This window comes from Esox lucius, chromosome 6, assembly GCF_011004845.1.
Source record: "Esox lucius isolate fEsoLuc1 chromosome 6, fEsoLuc1.pri, whole genome shotgun sequence".
Taxonomy (NCBI): Eukaryota; Metazoa; Chordata; class Actinopteri; order Esociformes; family Esocidae; genus Esox; species Esox lucius.
Genome location: NC_047574.1, coordinates 385,838 through 403,100, shown reverse-complemented (window position 1 = coordinate 403,100; position 17,263 = coordinate 385,838). Strand labels below are relative to the sequence as shown.

At 43.1% G+C, this 17,263-nt stretch overlaps 1 protein-coding gene across 2 annotated transcripts in view; it reads left to right on the top strand.

Moving 5' to 3' along the window:
* rab40b (RAB40B, member RAS oncogene family) overlaps positions 1-17,263 on the top strand; it is a 28,984-nt gene that overhangs the window by 1,749 nt on the left and 9,972 nt on the right. For both annotated transcript variants that reach the window (XM_010899705.3, XM_010899704.3), the window contains one exon: positions 12,925-12,985. In XM_010899705.3, the coding sequence (XP_010898007.2) occupies positions 12,925-12,985 (61 nt within the window). The remainder of the gene's footprint in view (positions 1-12,924; positions 12,986-17,263) is intronic.

Sequence of the window (17,263 nt, the reverse complement as noted above, 5' to 3'; positions counted from 1 at the left end):
GTACAGTAGGCAGGTAGGGTTGGGAGGTACAGTAGGCAGGTAGGGTTGGGAGGTACAGTAGGCAGGTAGGGTTGGGAGGTACAGTAGGCAGGTAGGGTTGGGAGGTACAGTAGGCAGGTAGGGTTGGGAGGCAGGGGAGGTAGGATTAAAGCAGAGCCTGAAGGTATGGAGAGGCAGTGCCCCTGCTGATCCATAGACTGCACTATGACCACAGCCATACCATAACTCTCACCACAAGCTTATGGTGCATTATGTTGCCCTACAAGTGGTAGGCAGATGGTGATTTTTGAGGCCTGTCCAAGTTTGTTGTTGCAACCGGGAGAAATCTTTCCCTTAAATTGGTCTAAAGCAACTCAAGTGTCTGTCACGCCAAGCCCATACCAATGTTTTCCAGTAAGTCAATATCTACATTATTGTGTAAGCAAAGCCACAGTGTTTCTACTACAAACATTGACAGAAGAGAAACAGAAAGCCTGAGCATGATCCGGAGTCTGGGTTGTGAGATAAAGACATTTCATATCTGTTCACTGTGATGGTGCAATAAATGAGAATATCAATGTAGATACCCCAGCTCTTTTTGGTAAACAGCTGATGGATGCACTGTCCATTATGCAGAAACAAATAATGTCTTATTAGAAACAGAACCCCAGAGGAGACACAGCACATGCGCTATTTCAGTGTAGATACCGACAACTGGAACACCGTCCATGTCCAGAGGGAACCCCCGACAAGGCCAAACTGGAAATAGCACTACCCACTTTGCTAAGCACAGCCTCAGACCACTAAAGGGACACCAGCAGACCACTAACTAACCTGAGAAAAGGCAGAGTGTAGCCCACATTGTTCTCGGCTATCACCCAAGCCCCAGGAGGCACAAAGCCAGAGAAATATAACTAATTCCTGCCTGAACCCACTGATGTGACGTGTTGCTCTCTTTGGAAGATGTGGGAGAACACTAGTAAGCCAATGACTCAGCCCCCCTTATAGCTTTGGAGAAAGGTTATCCAAAAAGAGAACAAGCTAGGGCGGTTGGTCAAAGTCAGTATCAGCATAATATAATTTCTTCCTACAACTACCATAAGGCAAAGCGGCTTGAGTTTCCCTCACGGTCTCCTTGCTTTATTTTTGCAGTGTCATTATTTTTCAGGCCTTTTGGGCAGATTTTGAGTGTTAATTTTCTGTAAATTGATTCTAAACATGATATCCCTACCCTGCCTGCCCAATGTTTTTGCACATATTTAACTCCTAAATTGATAGTGTACTTTGTGTGATTTAAAACCAAATTAATACTTTACATGCATGTAACTTTGTTATTATTGTGTAGATATGTTTTCTAGCTATCAAGCCACTGAGGTAAAATTTACATAGCTAGCCAGCCTCTCTAAAGAGAGTATTGGACAAAATAACTACAAACATATAAGGACAAACACATTTGTTTTATGCAACAATGTATATCATAACATCTTGTGTCTTAAGGTGGATTACCCCTTTAAGGAAACCAATGTGTAATTGTGTTTCTTTGGGTGAACTACTCAGTCTGGCTCAATGTCTCTAAATGAAGGTTTATGGCATAGATATACTACAAGCGCTGAGGTGCTTTGCCATATGCATTGTGGCAAAGTGCTGTTCTACCTGGTACACCAGAATCCATCTAAAATAATGTTTTCATATTTGTTCATGCCAGCCATTGAGAATTGAACCTCAGCGTTTGGATGTGATGCAATGTTATTAGCATAGCAGTTGTTATTTAATTCAATGGGGGCATTCCGTACTGGCTATCCGCTGATGGCAATGCCAGATGCTTGCTGGTTCTAATGTAGCTTCTATGTTAGCATAAAATACCCCTACTGGTACCCTAGTGACTGGGCTGATCAAACCTAGGGCAGTTTCAATTATTACATTATTGCCTGAATCGCAGTTATTTGAGCCAGATCGCAATTATTTTTGTTTCCTATCTGGATAAGGGATTTTTAGAAACATCGATGTTAGATGCCTCAACAAAAAGGCCTACCATGCTAATTATGTCTGTTTCAATCAGTTGGGATGTCTACCCTTGGGGTGCAGAAGTGCATTTGACGGTTCTGCAGAATGTTATGGGCCTAGATCATTTACAGAAATGCAATGCAATGTTATTTAATTTCTCAACATTATTATTTAATAGGGTTACATTAAATAACTCACAAAAAACACAAAATATCACCATAGTTTTTTTCAATACCTCTGGCTACCACTAGTCTTAATCAACTACACATTTTCTCTGTATCATCACACCTCAGTCCACTATTAAAAACGTTTTCTTCTGCATCTCATTTTAAGGACTGCTGGGAAAACATAGACATTGATCTGGGGGGGGGGCGTCTTGCCCCATGTTACCCACAAACGCGATTAAGTCGGCCATTTGTCGCATCAATTAAGAAGTGACAAAAGCAAAAAACGAATTGTCCTTTTGTATTAATCAACAATCCACGCTTTTCTATGTTAGAAAGGCCTAAATAGTTTATGAATCAGCTGTTTCAAGTAACTAGGGCTATGATATTTGCAGCAGTGCCAACATGCCCGTCAAACCGAGGACAATGAAAGATGGCAAGTTGAAAGTTTACAAAATTTGATATGACGAGTGCTCGCTGTGTCTTGGTCAGTAATAAATGGTTTGAGCCCCCTTGGCAACAGTTTATTTAACCTTTATTTCAACAAGGAATACAGACTGAGACCATGATCTCTTTTACAGCTGACACCTGCGTATACATGTTTACACATACAGTTTAGGTAAAATGGTTAAAACAAAGATATCTGTCTGAACCAGCAATGACCCCAGATATGGTGTCTAAGAGAGGAAGTGATTACAGATGGGAGTCAGTGAGAAAGAGACAGAGGTAGAGGGAGATATAGAGGGGGAAGATGGAGAAAAGACATGGAGATGCTGGTCTGGATATGGAATCTGGAAAGAGGAAGTTGGCCTCCCTAAACTCTCTGGTACATAGCAACAGTTGCTAGAGCGACCATATAGCTGCATGCTCTCTCCTGTTTGGATAAAGGGTCTTACAGTATGGAAGGACTTGGTGCTCTGGCACAATGGAATCATTCTGCTATACTGTTTATGTTCAGTTCACAGTTAACCCTGTACATTTCTATACTGTTCTGGTCAGTTCTACCCAGTTAAGCCTGTACATTTCTATGCTGTTCTGGTCAGTTCTACCCAGTTAATCCTGTACATTTCTATTCTGTCCTGGTCAGTCCTACCCAGTTAAGCCTGTACATTTCTATGCTGTTCTGGTCAGTTCTACCCAGTTAATCCTGTACATTTCTATTCTGTCCTGGTCAGTCCTACCCAGTTAACCCTGTCCATTTTATGCTGTTCTGGTCAGTTCTACACAGTTCACCCTGTACATTTCTTTACTGTTCTGGTCAGTTCTACAGGTAACCTGTAAAGAGAGAAGGAATTGGGGAGAGAGAAGGTGGGAGAGATGGAGGAGAGTCATTGTTTGCTCCCTGCATGTACTGTATTACCTATGAGGTATTTCTAAACAGAGGACGCAGGCAGCTGCCCACTGAGTGTTACTGGCTGCTCCTTAATGGAGGGCAACACAGTGGGGGAGCCTTCAGCCTACCAACGTGAACAGTACGGAGCTATGATGACACATCGTACAGAACATTGTTATGCAGTGTTGTACACAGATGCCTCCCGTTCACCACACCATTAGCTCGATAAAGAACTACTTTTGGCAGCACAGCACTATGTTGGAATAGGGTGATGTTTGTGACATACAGCCAATGTTTTTTCTCCTGTGCAGTGTTTTTCTGTTGAAAGCTTCAAACTATTACCAAGCCTCTGAGATATTTAGTCCCTAACAGTTTATGTGAAGCACTTTTGAGGTTGAGGGAAAGTGTTTGAGCTATAAATGCAAGCCATCTGCATTAAAATAATAATCAGTAAATTATTTATTTATTTAGAGGGAGCTGTATAAAATGCTTTAGCCCAAGTCCCAAATGGCACTCTATTTTCTGAGGGTAGGTAATATGGGGCTCTTTGGGACTTAGAGGGTTTTTCTCAGAAGAATTTTGTAAGCTGATAATGATCTTATTTTATCTGCTAGTGTTTTTTCCTGATGTTCTCATTACAACCACACTAAGACCTGGATTCAATCCAAATGCAGATTAAATAAGCTTTTAAGGGCAATTGCCAACATATGTAGCATTTATTGTGAATTGTAATCTCTGCAAACATTAAATGTCTGCATTTTCTGTAATTTGTTTTTTATTTTATTTATTCCAAGTAAAATTCCCCATAGTGTTATTCCTTTATTTTCATTGGAAATGCATGTGGTTGACACATCCTATGGAATTGGTTATTTTATTTCTGGGCAGACTACATGTTGTGAGGATTGTCAACAAGAGCTGCTCTCCACTAACTCTTAACGTTGGGGCCCCCCAGGGGTGTGTCCTCAGTCCTCTGCTTTACTACCTGACTCTTAACGTTGGGGCCCTTCAGGGGTGTGTATCCACAGCCTGCTGTTTTACTACCTGACTCTAAATACTGGGCCTCCTTAGGGGTGTGTCCTCAGCCCGCTGTTTAACTACCTTACTCTTAACACTGGGGCCCCCCAGGGGTGTGTCCCCTTCCCTAATGGTCATGTGTGTTCGCAGTCTTTATTCTCACTCCTGTCTATCCTATCATCTCACCCAGCTGCTGAATCTGTCTTCCTTTCATGTTCTGATTCTGCCTGTCTCACACTATATCCCTCCCTTTCTACATCCCATGACTCTGGCTGTCCTCCTCCATCCTGAACAGCTCAACTCTCTCCTTCTGCTCTGTGGCTATGTGACTCACTGCCACCTCACAGGGCTGCTGGCAGCTGAGCATAAATGTAGGAAAACCAACCAAACCTTAGAAAATACCTAACATATTTTCACTCCACACACTCTAGACAATGGTGTTGGCCTACAGAGAAGTGATGGGGATTTTACCTCTCTACCTAGAGGCAATACTCAGACTACATTCCTGCCCATTCTCTTTGTTCTGCAACTTCTGTTCTGGTCTTAGCCATCCAAACCCTACGACAGCTCCAGATCTGCCTGTTCAAACCTCTTCTCCAACCTGGCACCACAATGGTGGAACTAATTTCCACTTGAAGGAAGTACAGTGTCACTGGCCATTTTACAAACATGTCTTAAAAACATAAAATAACTCTGTAGGCGCTTCCCTTCTTTAAAGCCCAGGAAGCTCAGGTCTGGTGACGTCTCTGCTTTCCTGAACTAAATCTTGTGATTTTATAATTGTTTTCTTCTACCACTGACTCTGTGAGCTACTGCTAAATGACATCAATGTAAATGTGTCAGGACACCGCCCTCTCCCTCAATGTCTGAAAAACAAAGAAGAAAAATGCCCCAATCCGCTTCAACAGGCCTGCAGCAGAGAATCAGCAGATTTAACTTCCTCTGCGTTTTCAGAGCCAAGGACTTGCCATCGACCATCAATGCCACGAATAAGACCATCCTGACCAGCTGCCCCATAGACAGCATCCTGACCAGCTGCCCCATATACAGTATCCTGACCAGCTGCATCATAGACAGCATCCTGACCAGCTGCATCATAGACAGCATCCTGACCAGCTGCATCATAGACAGCATCCTGACCAGCTGCATCAAAGACAGCATCCTGACCAGCTGCATCATAGACAGCATCCTGACCAGCTGCATCATAGACAGCATCCTGACCAGCTGCATCATAGACAGCATCCTGACCAGCTGCATCATAGACAGCATCCTGACCAGCTGCATCAAAGACAGCATCCTGACCAGCTGCATCATAGACAGCATCCTGACAAGCTGCATCATAGACAGCATCCTGACCAGCTGCATCAAAGACAGCATCCTGACCAGCTGCATCAAAGACAGCATCCTGACCAGCTGCCCCATATACAGTATCCTGACCAGCTGCATCATAGACAGCATCCTGACCAGCTGCATCATAGACAGCATCCTGACCAGCTGCATCAAAGACAGCATCCTGACCAGCTGCATCAAAGACAGCATCCTGACCAGCTGCCCCATATACAGTATCCTGACCAGCTGCATCATAGACAGCATCCTGACCAGCTGCATCATAGACAGCATCCTGACCAGCTGCATCATAGACAGCATCCTGACCAGCTGCATCATAGACAGCATCCTGACCAGCAGCATCCTAGACAGTATCCTGACCAGCTGCATCATAGACAGTATCCTGACCAGCTGCCCCAGAGACAGCATCCTGACCAGCTGCATCATAGACAGTATCCTGACCAGCTGCCCCAGAGACAGCATCCTGACCAGTTGCATCATCAAGACCATCCTGACCAGCTTCATCATAGACAGCATCCTGACCAGCTGCATCATCAAGACCATCATGACCAGCTGCCCCATAGACAGCATCCTGACCAGCTTTTGACCAGTTACACTGACTCTCCTGAACTAGGCAAATATGGATTCAATGCAGGTTCACCTATACAAAAACACAAACACACTCCCCCAAACAAACATTCTTACCCCTGTGTAATGGTTATATATTTTTTCTGAATGTTTTGTTAATCTTTTAGATTTTCCTATCCCTGTTGAGCAACTACCTGCAAGAAGAAATTGTGTTTAAATCGTGTTTAAATTTGAGAAATACATGGAAAACAATAGCACAAAAAAGCTGATATTTGAGCACTGGTTGTCCTGACATGATTGGTTGTACGCTGGTTGTCCACAAGATGATTGGCTGTCTCCGGGTGGTCCTGAAATGAGGGAGGCAGGGTAGACTAGTAGTTAGAGCATCTAACTGAAAGGTTGCTAGATCAAATCCCAGAGCCAACTCCAATTATTCCCATGTCATTGCTAAATATAAGAATTTGTTCTTTTCATACTTACTAAAAAACTACTGGTTTTCCATACATGGTTGATTGTCTGTGGCACAGCTGGTTTTATTATCATCACTCGGTATGATGAATATGATGTGTTTATATAAGAGTGTCAGTTTCTGATTGTGTCCCAAATGGAACCATATTCCGGATTAAAGGCACTACTTTTAAACAGAGACTGTGTCCCAAATGAAACCATATTTCAGATTAAAGGCACTGCTTGTAAACAGACTGTATCCCAAATGGAACCATATTCCAGATTAGAGGCACTGCTTGTAAACAGAGACTGTATCCCAAATGGAACCATATTCCAGATTAAAGGCACTGCTTGTAAACACAGACTGAATCCCAAATGGAACCATATTCCAGATTAAAGGCACTGCTTGTAAACAGAGACTGTATCCCAAATGGAACCATATTCCAGATTAAAGGCACTGCTTGTAAACAGAGACTGTATCCCAAATGGACCCCTATTCAAGATTAAAGGCATTACATTTTAACTGAGGCTGTGTCCCAAATGGAATCCTATTCCAGATTAAAGGCACTGCTTGTAAACAGAGAATGTGTCCCAAATGGAACCCTAATTCAGATTATAGGCATTACATTTTAACTGAGTCTGTGTCCCAAATGGAACCATATTTCAGATTAAAGGCAATACTAGTAAACAGATAACTATGGAAATGTGCACTCCTTAATAGAGGACAAAGGCCATGTTGTGCTGCAAACAGTGTTTCCTTTTCAGCGCTCTGGCCAATGTCTGCTGTTGATGTTAGGCTACTAAATGTGGAATCACCAGGATCCAAGTCTCATCTCAGTTTTGTGGGTGAGCTCTACTAAAAGATACTGAATGAGGGAGAAGGTGGAAGCATTTATGTGGTCAACCAGTCTCCATGGCCATGGACAGAAGCATGTGTCCCAAATCACACCCTATCACATATACAATGGCCTAACATTATTTTAAGGTCCCATCAGGGAATGAGCTGCAATTTGGGATGCACCCAGTGAGAGCTGGCCAGTTGGTCGGTATGATGGCTGAGTCGAAGCTCACTGGGTAATGACCGTTGGAACACAGACAGTGGACTGACCACAGACATTCTGGAATCCCTCTCCTCCAACAGTCTTTTCGTAAACTGTTATTCCAGTCAGCAACTGAACAGTGTTGAACCAAAACTGATCACTCGATTATCATTCAGAACTCACATACAGGGATAGATGCAGTAGTTTACACAGATAGACAGAGTCCATATTTACTGTATATATAGACACACAGAGAGACATATTCCATATTTACTGTATATATACAAAGACAGAGAGACATATTCCATATTTACTGTATATATAGAAACATAGATAGACATAGTCCATATTTACTGTATATATAGACACACAGAGAGACGTAGTCCATATCTACTGTATATATAGACATTTACAGTCATTAAATACTGTAAATATAGACACACAGAGAGACATATTCCATATTTACTGTATTTATAGACACACAGAGAGACATTGTCCATATCTACTATATACATAGAAACACAGAGAGACATAATCCATATTTACTGTATTTATAGACACACAGAGAGACATTGTCCATATCTACTATATACATAGAAAAACAGAGAGACATAATCCATATTTACTGTATATATAGACACAGAGAGACATAGTCCATATCTACTGTATATATAGACATTTACAGTCATTAAATACTGTAAATATAGACACACACAGGTTAATATTTGTATTTTTTAAAGATTATCAGGAAAAAAATTTGCTCTCATTAGTATGATGAGATGTTCATTTTGTGAATGTTCCTGTACATTTGGTCTCTATAGTCTAGTATAACAGTATACAGATGAGTCCAATATTTTGTACCACAAGTAACTGCTCTCTAAACGATGGCCTCTGACATAGTTATGGAACAGAAAACAAAAGGCGTAAAAAGACAAACAGAAGATGAAGCAGAAGTCCAGCAGAAGATGACTCATCCTTGTATCTGATCCCACTCAGAAATACAGAATGAGAAGGTGACAATGACCTGGCAATCATATGAAAGACACTTGCATGGAGTATCTGATCCCACTCAGATAATGAGAATGAGAGAGGGTGATAATGACCTGGCAATCATATGAAAGACACTTGCATGGAGTATCAGCATAAATAGCTTCTTAACACGAAACTGACAGGAAAAGGCTTCACTGCCACTACCTTGCTTGAATATAGCAGGAGATTGAAAAATAATAGAGATGGAGGAATGGAATCAGATTTTTTCATGGCAAAAATAAAACCAAGACATTTTTAGTTTTATTCAGGATTTTTACAGAAGGAATCAAGCATTTAAAATTGATTCCAACACACTTGGCCTCTGGGACCAGTACAGACAGAGAGATAGCAGACAGAAAGAAAATGTTAGAGCGAAAGAGAAAGAAGAAAATAGAGTAAGACCGAGGTAAGGAGCCTGATTTTAATAAAACTTTCAAGGTTTAATGGTCATACAGCATTCATACGATACACAAGGCAAACGACACCATGGATTTCTTACTGACAGGTTCCAGTTCTACAGTGCAAGACAATAACAAAATAACTACTGAAATATTGTATACCTGAAACAACCAAACATAGATACAGAACTATACCTAATGCAGATACTGATTACTTCAACCAACCTAATGCAGATACTTAACTATACCTCAACCAACCTAATGCAGATACTAAACGATTCCTCAACCTACCTAATGTCGATACTGAATACCTCAACCAACCTAATGCAGATACTGAACTATACCTCAACTAACATAATGTAGATACTGAACTATATCGCAACCAACCTAAAGCAGATACTGAACTATACCTCAACCAACCTAATGCAGATACTGAACTATTCCTCAGCCAACCTAATGCAGATACTGAACTATATCTCAACCAACCTAATGCAGATACTGAACAATACCTCAACCAACCTAATGTAGATACTGAACTATACCTCAACCAACCTTATGTAGATACTGAACTATACCTCAACCAACCTTATGTAGATACTGAACTATATCTCAACCAACCTAATGAAGATACTGAACTATATCTCAACCAACCTAATGAAGATACTGAACTATATCTCAACCAACCTAATGCAGATACTGAACAATACCTCAACCAACCTAATGTAGATACTGAACTATACCTCAACCAACCTTATGTAGATACTGAACTATACCTCAACCAACCTTATGTAGATACTGAACTATATCTCAACCAACCTAATGTAGATACTGAACTATATCTCAACCAACCTAATGAAGATACTGAACTATATCTCAACCAACCTAATGAAGATACTGAACTATACCTCAACCAACCTTATGTAGATACTGAACTATATCTCAACCAACCTAATGAAGATACTGAACTATATCTCAACCAAACTAATGAAGGTACTGAACTATATCTCAACCAACCTAATGAAGATACTGAACTATATCTCAACCAACCTAATGCAGATACTGAACTATACCTAATGTAGATGCTGAATTATACCTCAACCAACCTAATGCAGATATTTCCTTTTGTCTGGATATCTGGTCTTCTTTGTCTTAACGACACCAATTTGTCATGCTTTTGTATGTTTATAAGCGTTTGTTAGAGAGCCTTGTTAAATTGGATGGGGGGAATTAATTGAGTGGTTGCGTGGGTGGGTGGATTTGTGTGTTTGTATCTGTGTGTGTGTGTTTGTATGTGTGTATGTATGTGTGCGTATTCCTGTTTTACTATCTGACAGAATAATCTGTAAAACATGTGAGGACAGATTTGGCAGATTTTATTGAGTTGGTGGTAAACTTTAGGGTTAGAATTAGAGTACAGGTTAGAACTACAGTTAGGCTTAAGATTTGGCATCAAGGGTTAGGCTTAGGACATAGGGTTGCATTAAGGCTTAGGCTTAGGACATAGGGTTGCTTTAAGGGTTAGGCTTAGGACATAGGGTTGCATTAAGGGTTAGGCTTAGGCTTAGGACATAGGGTTGCTTTAAGGGTTAGGCTTAGGACATAGGGTTGCATTAAGGGTTAGGCTTAGGACATAGGGTTGCCTTAAGGGTTAGGCTTAGGACATAGGGTTGGATCAAGGGTTAGGCTTAGGACATAGGGTTGGATCAAGGGTTAGGCTTAGGACATAGGGTTGCATCAAGGGTTAGGCTTAGAACATAGGGTTGCATCAAGGGTTAGGCTTAGGACATAGGGTTGCATCAAGGGTTAGGCTTAGGACATAGGGTTGCATTAAGGGTTAGGGGTCAGGATTTAGAACAACGTTTTTAAGGGAATTATTCCAGTCCTCATTTTCAAAGTAATTCCATTGTGTGTTTATATGACTGTGTGTGTTTTGTGTGTGTGTGTGTGTGTGTGTGCGCGTGTGTGTGCGTGCGTGCAAGCGCACTCACTAATGAACACATACTGTGACTAGTCTTCTGTTGGCATTTTCCTTCCGGTATTCAAAACATACCATGTTAGAACAACGCATGTCGAGTCCAATCATACATTGTCATGTTTGCATGTAAACAACGTCTGGGAACTGGACAGATTTTAACCCAACCTGACAGTTGGGCCTGTACAGGCAGGATGAACAGAGGGATGCATTATGGGAGCAGGTTGTGAAAAGGGTGGTTGCCAGTGGTGACAGCTGGACAGATGAACCAAATCCTCAAGTGGAGGAAAAGCATGAATGATCCTTCAGCTGCATTGGCATCCGAAAAAGCCCACATAATGGCCCAGATGCACATACACACACATACACACACATACACACACATACACACACATACACCTTTCATGCATGCATGCAGTCTTATACACACACAGATTAACATGGTAAAATTGTGCTGTTGTCCTAAGCATCCTCTTAGCCACCAATAGAGGTAAAATGCTGTTCTGGCCTGATTACTGTAATTATCCAGGCTTGTCTGCTCAATCAGCAGTTAGACTCAACTGCTTACAGACTGCATGAGGGACTGGATACATGAAGCTTTATCTTGATTGTCATAATGTGTTAAATAACACACTAATAACACATTTATAACACACAATTAGCACACTGATAGCATGTTTGAGAATCACAACATTTCCAGAAAGTGGTTGTGTGCGTGTGTGGTTTTGTATCTGTGCATGTGGTTGTTTGTGTGTGCGTTGGGTTATGTATGTATGCATGTGTGTGTGTTTGTGCTCTGTTGCTGTCATGCTGTAGAGATGTGCAGCATGAATCAGACCCTCTGGGTGAGTTCCAGGGGGATTTCGTCATCCACTACTGTATAACTTTCGCGGTCAAGGTTTTATCATCCGCTAGTATGTGATTTAGCCATTTCTCTGTCATGGTTTCGTCATCCGCTAGTGTGCGACTTAGCCGTTCTGCGGTCACGCTTTTGTTCCTCACTCAAAACTTTCCTTTTCAACTTTTTCGGAAAGGAAAGAAAAAGGTTCAGTGGTCTCTTAATTTTTTCTGGAGCTCTATCTCGGAGCCACATTGGGTTCTCACTAGCTTAAAACAGACGTCTTCACTAGCAGTTACGATATGAACTCAAACTAACATTGAAAAGCCAACAAGTATTGGAACAAAGTAATGTAAATAGCCAAGAAACTAAGTCTCACTGAAGGAGAAATCATGTGCAAAATCAATCAAACATCAGTTTCCAGGTGTCCTACATTGCCTTTGTCTTCAGTGCATGAATTAAAGAATGGGTCCAGGTACATAAATTACAAAAGTACTTAGAAAACCGCAGAGTGCTTCACTGGGCATCAGTCGTGTTGGACCACAAGTCAACTCTTCTTACCCATGGTACTTCCTGGTCCCCTCTTTTGTCAAACAATCTCAGTATTAATAATAGCCATTAATAATAACCACCTGACCATCTCTCTTCTGTATGTTTCTTCATCTCTGTTTTGTTTGTCTGTCAGTCTCATGTGGAATGATCATGACAGGTCAGTGAAACTGTCAGGGCCTGGATGCATCCAGAGTCAGAATAACCATCCTCTTGTTTAATGTGGTTTCATGTTTCTGGCAGGAATCGACTACAAGACGACAACGATTCTCCTAGATGGAAGAAGAGTCAAGCTGCAGCTCTGGTGAGGCCCGACACACAACACACACACACACATACACACACACACACACACACACACACACACAACATACATAATACACACACACAACATACGCAATACACACACACACACAATAAAAACACACACACACACACAACATAACATACACTCACAACATACACAATACACACTCACGAACACAATATACACACACAACATACACAATACCAACACACACAACATATGCAAGACACACACACACAACGTAACATACACACACAACATAACGTACACACACACACTCACACACAAAACACACAATACACACAATACACACACATACAATATACACACGCACACAACATAGTAGTTCACTACATCGTATTCCCTGTACACAGTAGTTCACTACATCCTGTTTTATAGATACAGTACAGTAGTTCACTACATGCTATTGCATATATACAGTTGTTAACTACAACTCAGGTTGTAACAGCCCCTGTCTTAAAAGATAGATGATGATGAAGATTATTAGGAATACATTTGACGGGTTGATCTGAGAGTTGAGCAGAAGAACTAGACAGTTCTGCATAGAAACTCAACAGGCAACATGTGAGTATAATTATGACCTGTGAGCATAATTACATCAAGTAGAATTGGAATTGTACGCAATAGTCAGAGGACCACACACACACACACACACACAGACACAAATACACACACACAATGTGTGTCTCCACTGCCCTCATTCTCCCTGCCTTTACCCTGTGATGTACTTAAATTTTTTACAGGGTTTTGCTTTTAGTCTAGTCAATATTGAGTTATTGACCTGGAAACTTTGTTGTCTAAGAAGATAAGACGTTTTAACAGATTTAACAGGATGTTAGTGATGCTGTCTATTCTCGTCCCCATGGCGATACACAAATCACAAGCAGTGACAGTGTGATGTTGGGGGAACGGTGACAGTGTGGTGTTGGGGGAACAGTGACAGTGTGATGTTGTGGGAACAGTGACAGTGTGGTGTTGGGGGAACAGTGACAGTGTGGTGTTGGGGGAACAGTGACAGTGTGTGGGGGAACAGTGACAGTGTGATGTTGTGGGAACAGTGACAGTGTGATGTTGGGGGAACGGTGACAGTGTGTGGGGGAACAGTGACAGTGTGATGTTGTGGGAACAGTGACAGTGTGGTGTTGGGGGAACAGTGACAGTGTGGTGTTGGGGGAACAGTGACAGTGTGTGGGGGAACAGTGACAGTGTGATGTTGTGGGAACAGTGACAGTGTGGTGTTGGGGGAACAGTGACAGTGTGTGGGGGAACAGTGACAGTGTGTGGGGGAACAGTGACAGTGTGATGTTGTGGGAACAGTGACAGTGTGGTGTTGGGGGAACAGTGACAGTGTGTGGGGGAACAGTGACAGTGTGATGTTGTGGGAACAGTGACAGTGTGGTGTTGGGGGAACAGTGACAGTGTGTGGGGGAACAGTGACAGTGTGGTGTTGGGGGAACGTGAAAGTGTGGTGTTGGGGGAACAGTGACAGTGTGATGTTGGGGGAACAGTGACAGTGTGGTGTTGGGGGAACGTGACAGTGTGGTGTTGGGGGAATTGTGACAGTGTGGTGTTGGGGGAACTGTGACAGTGTGTGGGGGAACGTGACAGTGTGGTGTTGGGGGAACAGTGACAGTGTGATGTTGGGGGAACTGTGACAGTGTGGTGTTGGGGGAACTGTGACAGTGTGTGGGGGAACGTGACAGTGTGGTGTTGGGGGAACAGTGACAGTGTGGTGTTGGGGGAACGTGACAGTGTGGTGTTGGGGGAACAGTGACAGTGTGGTGTTGGGGGAACAGTGACAGTGTGGTGTTGGGGGAACTGTGACAGTGTGTGGGGGAACGTGACAGTGTGGTGTTGGGGGAACGGTGACAGTGTGGTGTTGGGGGAACGTGACAGTGTGGTGTTGGGGGAACAGTGACAGTGTGATGTTGGGGGAACAGTGACAGTGTGTGGGGGAACAGTGACAGTGTGATGTTGGGGGAACAGTGACAGTGTGTGGGGGAACAGTGACAGTGTGTGGGGGAACAGTGACAGTGTGATGTTGGGGGAACAGTGACAGTGTGTGGGGGACAGTGTGGTGTTGGGGGAACAGTGACAGTGTGGTGTTGGGGGAACAGTGACAGTGTGATGTTGGGGGAACAGTGACAGTGTGGTGTTGGGGGAACAGTGACAGTGTGGTGTTGGGGGAACAGTGACAGTGTGATGTTGGGGGAACAGTGACAGTGTGGTGTTGGGGGAACGGTGACAGTGTGGTGTTGTGGGAACAGTGACAGTATGGTGTTGGGGAAACAGTGACAGTGTGTGGGGGAACATGACAGTGTGGTGCTGGGGGAACAATGACAGTGTGGTGTTGGGGAAACAGTGACAGTGTGTGGGGGAACGTGACAGTGTGGTGTTGGGGGAACAGTGACAGTGTGGTGTTGGGGGAACAGTGACAGTGTGGTGTTGGGGGAACTGTGACAGTGTGTGGGGGAACGTGACAGTGTGGTGTTGGGGGAACAGTGACAGTGTGGTGTTGGGGGAACAGTGACAGTGTGGTGTTGGGGGAACAGTGACAGTGTGTGGGGGAACGTGACAGTGTGGTGTTGGGGGAACAGTGACAGTGTGGTGTTGGGGGAACAGTGACAGTGTGTGGGGGAACGTGACAGTGTGGTGTTGGGGGAATAGTGACAGTGTGATGTTGGGGGAACTGTGACAGTGTGGTGTTGGGGGAACGTGACAGTGTGGTGTTGGGGGAACTGTGACAGTGTGTGGGGGAACAGTGACAGTGTGGTGTTGGGGGAACAGTGACATTGTGTGGGGGAACGTGAAAGTGTGGTGTTGGGGGAACAGTGACAGTGTGATGTTGGGGGAACAGTGACAGTGTGGTGTTGGGGGAACGTGACAGTGTGATGTTGGGGGAACTGTGACAGTGTGGTGTTGGGGGAACTGTGACAGTGTGGTGTTAGGGGAACGTGACAGTGTGGTGTTGGGGGAACTGTGACAGTGTGTGGGGGAACAGTGACAGTGTGGGGTTGGGGGAACAGTGACAGTGTAATGTTGGGGGAACTGTGACAGTGTGGTGTTGGGGGAACAGTGACAGTGTGATGTTGGGGGAACTGTGACAGTGTGGTGTTGGGGCAACAGTGACAGTGTGTAGGGAAACGTGACAGTGTGGTGTTGGGGGAACAGTGACAGTGTGATGTTGGGGGAACTGTGACAGTGTGTGGGGGAACGTGACAGTGTGGTGTTGGGGGAACGGTGACAGTGTGGTGTTGGGGGAACTGTGACAGTGTGGTGTTGGGGGAACAGTGACAGTGAGGGGATAGGCCCAGGGATACGTACAATCAGCTAATGAAAAGCAGCCAGTTGAGGTTTTGGATCTTGCCTGTGGATTACCCAAGGTAACCCACGAAGTGGTCAGATTTGGGGTATTAGTTATTAAATAGGGTTAACTTGCCCCCTTGTTTCAACATGAGCGCCTGTGAGCACAATCAAGGTAGAAGAGTGTCTATTCCCTCTGGAGCATTAGGATTACTGTGTTGACTTCCTGGTTGCATCATGACAAGACCTGGAACTACACTGGATGTGCTTCAGAGGACATATACAGCTCAGGCAAAAATTAAGAGATCTTTTTCTTTTCTTTCCAAAAAAGTTGAAAAGGAATTTTTTGAGTGAGGAACAGAAGCATTCAATTTGCACTGTTCCTTACTCAAAACCTTCCTTTTAAAAATGTTTCCTCTTAATTTATTCCGGAGCCGTATCTTGGCATTAACAGCCCCGAGTATGCTGGGAGTTGCAGTGATGAGGCAAAGTCTATAGACATCAAACAATTGGGCAGAAAAATAGGGTAAAGTAAACAAAAGTGCCTATCTGTGAAAACAAGAATATGAGGTATCACATCCAGTATCACAGGATTTCGTGACATAAACACAAGTTCCGTATTACAAAGTCGTGACATGGACATGTAAAAGGCAGTTTTTTATGTACAGGACACGATTTTCCAGTGAACGTAAAAGGCAGTTTTTTATGTACAGGACACGATTTTCCAGTGAACGAAAAAGGCAGTTTATATAATGTACAGGACACGATTTTCTTAAGGATTCATGTCATGTATATTACACAACTTTCTTCATTATTCCTAAATATATTTCAGGCTGCGTAACAATGGTCTCAGTACAAGCTACTTGTGAGTTAACAGAAGAATCAACAATTCATTATTTTGCTCCGACTCCTGCAGAAAAATCATGTCATGCAAACAAAAAATGGTTGCCT